This window comes from Xenopus tropicalis, chromosome 10 (assembly GCF_000004195.4).
Source record: "Xenopus tropicalis strain Nigerian chromosome 10, UCB_Xtro_10.0, whole genome shotgun sequence".
In the NCBI taxonomy this organism is placed as follows: domain Eukaryota; kingdom Metazoa; phylum Chordata; class Amphibia; order Anura; family Pipidae; genus Xenopus; species Xenopus tropicalis.
Window position 1 is genome coordinate 41,890,638 of NC_030686.2, and position 10,465 is coordinate 41,901,102.

The window sequence follows — 10,465 nt, forward strand, 5'->3', positions numbered from 1 at the left end:
CGTACGTATTTTACGATAATGATGTGACGAAATCTTTCCCGAATTATCGTTGCCCGTGGATGGCATATCATATGGTAACTCGATCGCCATACGATCGTTTGTCGATATAATCGTTCATCGCACAACGAGCGAAATCGCCTCGTGTATGGCCACCTTAAGTATAAGAGGCATATGCCTTGGGTAAAGTTGATCCAAATATATATACAGGTATGGGATCCCTTATCCGGAAACCCGTTATCCAGAAAGCTCCGCATTACGGAAAGCTCGTCTCCCATAGACTCCATTTTAATAAAAAAATTCAGAATTTTATAACTGATTACCTTTTTCTCTGTAGAAATAAAACAGTACCTTGTAATTGATCCCAACTAAGATATAAATAAATCTTATTTGATGCAAAACAATCCTAGTGGGCTTAATTAATGTTTTATTGATTCTTTAGTAGACTTAAGGTATGGAGATCCAAATTACGGAAAGACCCCTTATCCGGAATACCCTTGGCCTATTCTGTATTCTGGATAATGGGTCCTATACCTGTATATGTATTAGCCTTTGCAGCCACTGCACTGAGCCTGCCCCCATCCCTACTGGTTGCCTTTAATGTTCCTGGAATGGCAAGCGGGTTGCCAGGCAACTGATGTCCTTTTCTTGGGCACTAGTAATTCTTGGCCCAGCTCTGGGTGGGTAAGGGGACCTGCCTTTTGCCTATAGGTAGCTGTCTTGGATGGAAAGAAAAAGGCAGTCAAAGCACTTTGACAACTACAGAAGCAATTAACAAGTGAACCCCCCCCATGAAATGGCTGACATCAGTAGATTGGCATTATATTGGCACAACATGTATCCTGCAAGGTATTCTGGGAGGCAGTGCCACTACATTGCTCTTGGGATACTGTGAAGGAAGCTGTGTGGAAATGTCTTTAAATAGCCCCCCCCAGCACAAAAATACTATGTTAATCAACAAGCACAAGGGTACTGAACTGAAATAATTAGATATAAACATTGTTTCGGTCAAATATTTACACACACAAGTGATTGTGTAGCTTGGGTTTAGGCTCTTCCCAAATGGACATTATGACACAGGTATAGCTGGAGGCCTGGGTCCTACAAATAAACGCACTGAGGTGGCCCTGCTGTATAGTGCCTGACAGACAGGAAGTAGGGTAACAGGAAGTCAGTATATTCTGCAGACACTATGGCAACACTATATATCGTTGCTTATTGTTGTAATGGGAGTAGTATCTCTGGTAACCTCTCCCATGGTGCCTCACAGCACATTCACAGTGGGCTTCACAATAACCAGTTACGGGGGGGGGGCTGTATGCGGAGTCACATAAACACAGACATCAGTCTTCTTCATGACTAGAAACTACTCTGAGCCATTATATGGTAACCCCCAGCCCAATAAATAGTGAGTGACTATGGCATCTTACAGCAGCCCCTCTGGCATTTGCCTGAACCCACAGATTGCCAGTCTGGGCCTGGGTCCTGGCATTCCAAGTACCCAGAGGCACAAACAGCCCCCCCCCCCCCCCCCCAGCCCAATAAATAGTGACTGTCTATGGCATCTTACAGCAGCCCCTCTGGCATTTGCCTGAACCCACAGATTGCCAGTCTGGGCCTGGGTCCTGGCATTCCAAGTACCCAGAGGCCCAAACAGCCCCCCCCCCCCAGCCCAATAAATAGTGACTGTCTATGGCACCTTACAGCAGCCCCTCTGGCATTTGCCTGAACCCACAGATTGCCAGTCTGGGCCTGGGTCCTGGCATTCCAAGTACACAGAGGCCCAAACAGCCCCCCAGCCCAATAAATAGTGTCTATGGCATCTTACAGCAGCCCCTCCGGCATTTGCCTGAACCCACAGATTGCCAGTCTGGGCCTGGGTCCTGGCATTCCAAGTACCCAGAGGCCCAAACAGCCCCCCAGCCCAATAAATAGTGAGTGTCTATGGCACCTTACAGCAGCCCCTCTGGCATTTGCCTGAACCCACAGATTGCCAGTCTGGGCCTGGGTCCTGGCATTCCAAGTATGATTGTGTGTGTGCCTGTGTAAGAGAGTGCGGCTGTGTGTAAGAGAATGCGGCTGTGTGTCTGTGTGTAAGAGAGTGCAGCTGTGTGTATGCCTGTGTAAGAGAGTGCGGCTGTGTGTAAGAGAGTGCGGCTGTGTGTAAGAGAGTGCAGCTGTGTGTAAGAGAGTGCAGCTGTGTGTAAGAGAGTGCAGCTGTGTGTAAGAGAGTGCAGCAGTGTGTGTGCCTGTGTAAGAGAGTGCGGCTGTGTGTAAGAGAATGCGGCTGTGTGTCTGTGTGTAAGAGAGTGCAGCTGTGTGTATGCCTGTGTAAGAGAGTGCAGCTGTGTGTAAGAGAGTGCGGCTGTGTGTAAGAGAGTGCAGCTATGTGTAAGAGAGTGCAGCTGTGTGTGTGCCTGTGTAAGAGAGTGCGGCTGTGTGTAAGAGAATGCGGCTGTGTGTAAGAGAGTGCAGCTGTGTGTATGCCTGTGTAAGAGAGTGCGGCTGTGTGTAAGAGAATGCGGCTGTGTGTAAGAGAGTGCAGCTGTGTGTATGCCTGTGTAAGAGAGTGCAGCTGTGTGTAAGAGAGTGCAGCTGTGTGTAAGAGAGTGCAGCTGTGTGTATGCCTGTGTAAGAGAGTGCAGCTGTGTGTAAGAGAGTGCGGCTGTGTGTAAGAGAGTGCGGCTGTGTATATGCCTGTGTAAGAGAGTGCAGCTGTGTGTATGCCTGTGTAAGAGAGTGCGGCTGTGTGTAAGAGAGTGCGGCTGTGTGTAAGAGAGTGCGGCTGTGTGTAAGAGAGTGCGGCTGTGTGTAAGAGAGTGCGGCTGTGTGTAAGAGAGTGCGGCTGTGTGTAAGAGAGTGCGGCTGTGTGTAAGAGAGTGCAGCTGTGTGTCTGTGTGTAAGAGAGTGCAGCTGTGTGTAAGAGAGTGCGGCTGTGTGTAAGAGAGTGCAGCTGTGTGTAAGAGAGTGCAGCTGTGTGTCTGTGTGTGAAGGTGAGTGTTGTGCCAGTGCCTGAGAGAGTGTGTGGAACAGTCCAATAGAAATGAATGGGATCAGATTACCAGCCTGCTGAGAGCAATGGAAGCGGATGGGGGTAACTCTAGGGGGTTCTCTAATTCTAAAAAAAAAATAAAAAAACAAAGGAAAAAAAAAGAGTGACCAACCCTTATTAGCTACTTTCTCCCAAATCTCTAATAATAATAAAATCAGTCTGGCTGCATATATATATATATGTTTTTAAAAAACAGAAATCTTTGCGCCGGGCAGTGTGGGAAGGAGTTCGGCTGCAATACACAGGGGCACCGGGCTGTGTAACAGACACAATACAGACTGTGCGGAGCCGGGAGTATATATATTACAGCCACTCCCCCCCCCCCTTTCTACATTTGGTTTGAGCTTCTCTCCCTATTTCCCATGTTATGGCTAGCGCCCCGTCCCGGGATATACTAACTGTACCGCTCTCATGGGGGGAATAAGCGCCTAGCTAATTACTGGCGGTGCCCGCTTCAGGCAGGCCGACCCTTTGGGGGGCACGTCTGTCTGTACTTAGGGCTCGGCTGGAGAAACAATAAAGCGGCAATTATTTTGGGAAGAGGTGGGTTAATATTAAATTTCCCATGAGCCCCCAGCGATGATTCCCTTCCGGATCGTTGTGTGCAAGGGAAGGTTCATTCAACTCCTCGCCAAATATAGGGGGAAACACAACCCCAAGCAGGGAGCCTGGGCCGGGGGGCAATAATATAGCTCCGAGGGGCTCCCTGACTATTGCCCGCCAGGGGGAGACGCCACAGCAGGAACATGGCCAAGGCTCAGAAAGGTATGTGCTGCCGGGAGATGGAGCGAACAATAGCCTTATGCGCAGCCGGGGATCCCCGGGCATCATGGGAAACTCGCTGAGGCTTCTGGGTAGTAATGGAATCATGTGCCCAATGCTCAGCAGTTATGTCTGAACTACAACTCCCAGCAACTTCTCTTTCTATACAAGTTCCTTACACCCCCAGGTGTGCTGCTTCCAGGCTAGTAGCCACCCTAGCCTAATGGATACAGTGACTTAGCCCTATTCATTAGCCTATTAGCCTGCCCTGTTCATTAGGCTATTAGCCTGCCCTGTTCATTAGGCTATTAGCCTGCCCTGTTCATTAGGCTGTTAGCCTGCCCTGTTCATTAGGCTGTTAGCCTGCCCTATTCATTAGCCTATTAGCCTGCCCTGTTCATTAGCCTATTAGCCTGCCCTGTTCATTAGGCTGTTAGCCTGCCCTATTCATTAGCCTATTAGCCCGCCCTATTCATTAGCCTATTAGCCCGCCCTATTCATTAGCCTATTAGCCCGCCCTATTCATTAGCCTATTAGCCCGCCCTATTCATTAGCCTATTAGCCCGCCCTATTCATTAGCCTATCAGCCCGCCCTGTTCATTAGCCTATTAGCCCGCCCTGTTCATTAGCCTATTAGCCTGCCCTGTTCATTAGCCTATTAGCCTGCCCTGTTCATTAGGCTGTTAGCCTGCCCTGTTCATTAGCCTATTAGCCCGCCCTGTTCATTAGGCTGTTAGCCTGCCCTGTTCATTAGGCTGTTAGCCTGCCCTGTTCATTAGGCTATTAGCCTGCCCTGTTCATTAGGCTGTTAGCCTGCCCTGTTCATTAGGCTGTTAGCCCGCCCTGTTCATTAGGCTATTAGCCTGCCCTGTTCGTTAGGCTGTTAGCCTGCCCTGTTCGTTAGGCTGTTAGCCTGCCATATTCATTAGCCTATTAGCCTGCCCTGTTCGTTAGCCTATTAGCCTGCCCTGTTCATTAGCTGTTAGCCTGCCCTGTTCATTAGGCTATTAGCCTGCCCTGTTCATTAGCCTATTAGCCTGCCCTGTTCATTAGGCTGTTAGCCTGCCCTGTTCATTAGGCTATTAGCCTGCCCTGTTCATTAGGCTGTTAGCCTACCCTGTTCATTAGGCTGTTAGCCTGCCCTGTTCATTAGGCTATTAGCCTGCCCTGTTCATTAGGCTATTAGCCTGCCCTGTTCATTAGGCTATTAGCCTGCCCTGTTCATTAGGCTGTTAGCCTGCCCTGTTCATTAGGCTGTTAGCCCGCCCTGTTCGTTAGGCTGTTAGCCCGCCCTGTTCGTTAGGCTGTTAGCCCGCCCTGTTCGTTAGGCTGTTAGCCCGCCCTGTTCGTTAGGCTGTTAGCCCGCCCTGTTCGTTAGGCTGTTAGCCCGCCCTGTTCGTTAGGCTGTTAGCCCGCCCTGTTCGTTAGGCTGTTAGCCCGCCCTGTTCATTAGGCTGTTAGCCCGCCCTGTTCATTAGGCTGTTAGCCCGCCCTGTTCATTAGGCTGTTAGCCTGCCCTGTTCGTTAGGCTGTTAGCCTGCCCTGTTCGTTAGGCTGTTAGCCTGCCCTGTTCGTTAGGCTGTTAGCCTGCCCTGTTCGTTAGCCTATTAGCCTGCCCTGTTCATTAGGCTGTTAGCCTGCCCTGTTCATTAGGCTGTTAGCCTGCCCTGTTCATTAGGCTGTTAGCCTGCCCTGTTCATTAGGCTGTTAGCCTGCCCTGTTCATTAGGCTGTTAGCCTGCCCTGTTCATTAGGCTGTTAGCCTGCCCTGTTCATTAGGCTATTAGCCTGCCCTGTTCATTAGGCTATTAGCCTGCCCTGTTCATTAGGCTATTAGCCTGCCCTGTTCATTAGGCTATTAGCCTGCCCTGTTCATCCCAGGGAGGCACCTTTTGCTGCTGGGAGGTTTCCATTTACATTGTTTCCCAAAACACTTTATAGGATATGGGAGATGTTATATGGAAACCCGTTATCCAGATGGCTCTGGAATGCGGCAGTGGTGCTTAAAATAAAGTCTTATTTAACCCTGTAGATGCCCTTGATCACAGGCTGGCTCTGAACCTCACTTTAGTTATTATTAACATTTATTTATAAAGTGCCAACATATCCCGCAGCGCTGTACAATATTTGCCCTAAAGCTGCCCGTATGTTAAAAGGGATCGCCTCACTGGGGCAATATTGGGCTGATTCAGTCATTGGCGCTACGGCCAATTGATTGGATGAGGATGGTGGGATACAGGCCGACGGGGGGAGGACACATCAACGAGCCAATGGGGTTCTTAATCCAATGGGAAAATGAAACCTGCCTGATGGGCAACATATCAATCAGGTTGGCCTGCCGGAGGGCCCCATACACAGGCAGATAAGCTGCCAAATCTGTCTGAAAGGGCAACTTTGCCCCGGTATGCTGAAAAGTGTATTTGGAAATCACCCAAAGATGGCAGAGGGGCAAGAAGAGGAGCACTGGGAAACAAGGTCAGCGATTGTAATCCCAGGGAGGTGGCCGACAAATAGGCTCCGCCCAGTGACTCTAACCTTAGGGCCGCGTGTTTTACTCCTGCAGGAACGTGCCTGAGTATTAAAAAATACAAGTACATTTTAGAATATTTTAGCAATAAATATAATACATGTTATACATGTTTTGGTTGTAAAATAGATATTGATTTGTTAATATATGAGGAAATTATAACCAGTTTCGAGCTTCCATAGGGAAGTATAATCAAAGGTCTCCTTCCTTTCTTTCCACAAAGCAGCAGTCCTGCCCTGCTTTATGGCTGAGATTCTAGCTATCTGTATAACAGAGCATTCTGTCACAGTGGCACAGATACTATCTGATCCCCCCATTGTAAGCAGCAGTCCTGCCCTGCTTTATGGCTGAGATTCTAGCTATCTGTATAACAGAGCATTCTGTCACAGTGGCACAGACCCTATCTGATCCCCCCATTGTAAGCAGCAGTCCTGCCCTGCTTTATGGCTGAGATTCTAGCTATCTGTATAACAGAGCATTCTGTCACAGTGGCACATATCTTATCTGATCCCCATTGTAAGCAGCAGTCCTGCCCTGCTTTATGGCTGCTTATCTAGCAGAGAATTCAGGCCACAGTGTTGCGAGGGTGGGCCAGGATTTATATTTATCTTTGTGTTTGTTTCAGAAGGAAATCCTGGTGCTTCCCACCAGCCTTTTAAAAAGAGAAGAGACTCAACGCTTGCGGAAAAAGTTAAAATCTTGGAACTCCTTCAACAGCCCAAGGCTTCCCAATCATCTGTTGCAAGGAACTTGGGGCTGTCCCAGTCAACGATCAGCCGGGTGATGAAAAACAGGGAAGAAATTATGGAACGGTGGAACCAAAATGAAAACCCAGCTCGTAAGCGGAACAGGCCTTTCAAACACGCCAAGGTGGACGAGGCTTTGCTGGAGTGGCTTCTCTTCGCCAAGGCGAATAAGCTTCCTATTTCAGGGCCTATACTCATGAGGCGGGCAGAGGCTATCGCCAAGGAGATCGGGTGTCCCCAGTTTAAGCCCTCTAATGGGTGGCTGTGGAGGTGGAAAGAGCGCTACCGACTGTTCTACAGGACAGAAGTGCTACCGTGTCAGAGGAGCGGAATGATATTGCAAGGTCAAGACGTACCAGAATCCGAAATAGCTTATGACAAAGTGACAGCAAAGGGCTATTGCCTCGGTGCCAATGAACGGAGTGAGGTCCTCACCAGATCAGAGTTCCATGACCGATCATCTCAAGGATGCCCTAGGAACAGATCCCTGACGCTTGCCCAGGTGGCTAAGGAATACCATTCCCAAGACATATTCTGCGGCATTGAATCACCCTTTCAGTTTAGAGCTATGGCGGGTCAGGGTTTCATGTCCGAACACAAGAAGGAATCCGTCTGCATTTGGTTCTGTTGCAACATGAATGGAACGGAGAAACTCAAACTCTTGGTGACCCACAATCTCCCTGCAAAGTCTATTGGGGCCCACTCCTTATCCCCCGTGTTCCTAAAGCTCAGTCACAATGGGTATTTGACGGAAGGCCTGCTCATTGAGTGGCTTCTGACCTGGGACTCCAAACTTGCCCGACAAGATAGGAAGGTCCTCTTGTTTTTAATGGCTCACAGCACCGTACCAAAAGTTAAACTCCGAAACATCTCCCTCTGTCTCTTCCCTAAGAACAACACAAATACGCCTTCCTCCCACCTCTTTGGCCAAGAACTGATCAGTGAATTCAATGCTTTATACAAACAACTGCTGCTTGATAGGTTCCAGGAGGACACCAATGTCAGCAGAGGCTCTGGAGTGTCCTTCCTAAGGCAACTGTCCCATTTGTCACTAGTAGAGGCAAGTTATACCATGAACAAGGCCTGGTTGAGGATATCTTCCTACACTATCAAAAACTGTTTCCAGAAGATACTGAGCACCCAGGCGTTTTGTTCTGCAAGGCCACAGCCGACCAGCCTCATACCAAATAAAGACCTTCCAACCTTAATGCTGCAGGGGGCCACGGAGAATTTACACAATTATGGACCATTTACTGCTGGTTTGGGAACATACCGGAAAGTAACCATCAAAGAAGAGTGCGTTGTTGAGCAGGAGGAAGAGGATGATGAGTTTGAAGCTTCAAGCTCCTACTTGTCTTACCCAATACAGAAGGTGGAGGACAATGAGGACATGGTACATGGAGGTGTCAAAACTGAACGTAACTGCTTTGATCCGTGTGTGACAACCAAAGATAAAAAAATGGCGTCTGCAGTTGGAATTAAGTCAGAGGTTCTGGAAGACTCTAGCAGTGTCCAAGAACTGAAAGGAGCTTGTGGTGTTATCCAACGGTTCCTGTGTAGCCAGGGCCAGGATATGAGTATTTTCTGTGCACTGCAGGGTCAGATAGAGAGATGCTTAGACAATCAGTGTAGGAAGAAACATGTCTAACCTGGAACTCACATTCACACAGGGGGTTGTCACACACACACACCACAGTAACCATTGCCTCTAGTGTTCTTTATTAACCAGAGATCTGGGCTGTACATATGATTTGCTGGAGCCTTAAGCAGTTGTTGCAGTCAGGCACTAGGGTATCGAGGAACAACAGATCAGGCCGATACTGAATCAAACGCAGGACTATGATGTCCCTGTTATGTCTGTAACCCCTGCTCCTTCAGTAGTGATCTCCTCTTCATGCCCAATGTGTGAAGATACTTTTTAGAAAATCAAAGCAGGGATTGTCCAGCTCCCTGTGAAAGACTAATTCCCAAGCTATTCATGGCGTCTACCTGGAGAAACGCTGGCAAATAATTTGGACAAGAATATTTCAGTGCTCCTACTGTATAAGAACCCTGGAGAAGGATGGCAATTGGGACATATTCACTCATGGCTTCAGGGTTTCAAGGGGGGTACCCCGATTATGTGTTTCAGGGTGGCTTCCACTCTCCGGTCTCTAAAGACAACAAGGTGCTACAAGCAGATTTATCGTTCAGTTGAGAGTACAACCAAGTAATAATGTGGCCTTATTTTATCCCATTGTATAATATCTAACCCACTTCTTTCATCAGTCGGAAGCTCCAATCTATAGGACTGCCCAATGAGATGGGATTGTCCCAATCTCCCACTGACTTCTCCCTGAAAGATTTCCATTAATTCTACTTTGCATTGTTCTGTATAACCCTGATCATCTAACTGATGGTTTTACACATGGGTTCTTCCTACTCGCCACCAAAACCCAATAAATCTGGTACATTTCTTTCCAGGCTGGTCATTCATTGGCAGTAAGCTGCTTCCAGTGTAGCTGGACATCAAGGGAACCATGTGTAGGTTTTTTTATACAATAGTTATCTTGCTACAATCACTCTGTATTGATGTCAGTATTGCATGAGCGATGACACTATTAGGATTAGGTTGTGACCTCACTCATGTATAAAGATTGATAGATAAATTGTATAATGTAATAAGAAATTACTGCAGAGTTTGGTGCCCTGTAGGGTTACATCAGGCCCAAAACTCTTATAGTCCATAATCCTGGCTTAAATGGTCACAGAACCCCTCAGTGACTGCTAATATCCTTATCATTTACAGTAGGGGGTACATTATCCCTTATAATACATGAGTGATACTCAGAGTTCCCTGTATAACTCAGCCTGCAGCCTTGTGCCTTTATATGGGCACAGAACCCCTCAGTGACTGCTAATATCCTTATCATTTACAGTAGGGGGTACATTATCCCTTATAATACATGAGTGATACTCAGAGTTCCCTGTATAACTCAGCCTGCAGCCTTGTGCCTTTATATGGGCACAGAACCCCCCAGTGACTGCTAATATCCTTATCATTTACAGTAGGGGGTACATTATCCCTTATAATACATGAGTGATACTCAGAGTTCCCTGTATAACTCAGCCTGCAGCCTTGTGCCCCCACCCCCTTTAGGCTCACCGTGTCATACACCTCCCCCTTACTTTGTTCCATTGTAAAGTAATGGATTCTGGGATACTGGGCTTTTCATAGTGAGTGCTGCAGCAGAGGGGCTCCTAGTCCCAGAATCCTTCACTTCACAGTGGAACAGGGAGAGGAAGGGGTTGTGTGGCACTGTGAGCCTAAGGGGGCGGGGTAGTGGTTTGTCAGACGATGAGGGATCCTTTTTAGTCTATGGAATCAGGTATGTCTATGTAA

General features: G+C 48.0%; 1 protein-coding gene across 2 annotated transcripts; it reads left to right on the forward strand.

Annotated features, from left to right (window-relative positions):
• Window positions 1-3,390: 3,390 nt before the first annotated feature.
• Window positions 3,391-9,545, forward strand: tigd3 (tigger transposable element derived 3). Of its 2 annotated transcripts, none has more exons than XM_018097667.2 (2): window positions 3,391-3,814; window positions 6,966-9,544. In XM_018097667.2, exons 1-2 carry the CDS (start codon window positions 3,796-3,798, stop codon window positions 8,729-8,731), a joined length of 1,785 nt encoding a protein of 594 aa, XP_017953156.2. In that variant the 5' UTR covers window positions 3,391-3,795; the 3' UTR covers window positions 8,732-9,544.
• The last annotated feature ends 920 nt before the right edge of the window (window positions 9,546-10,465 follow it).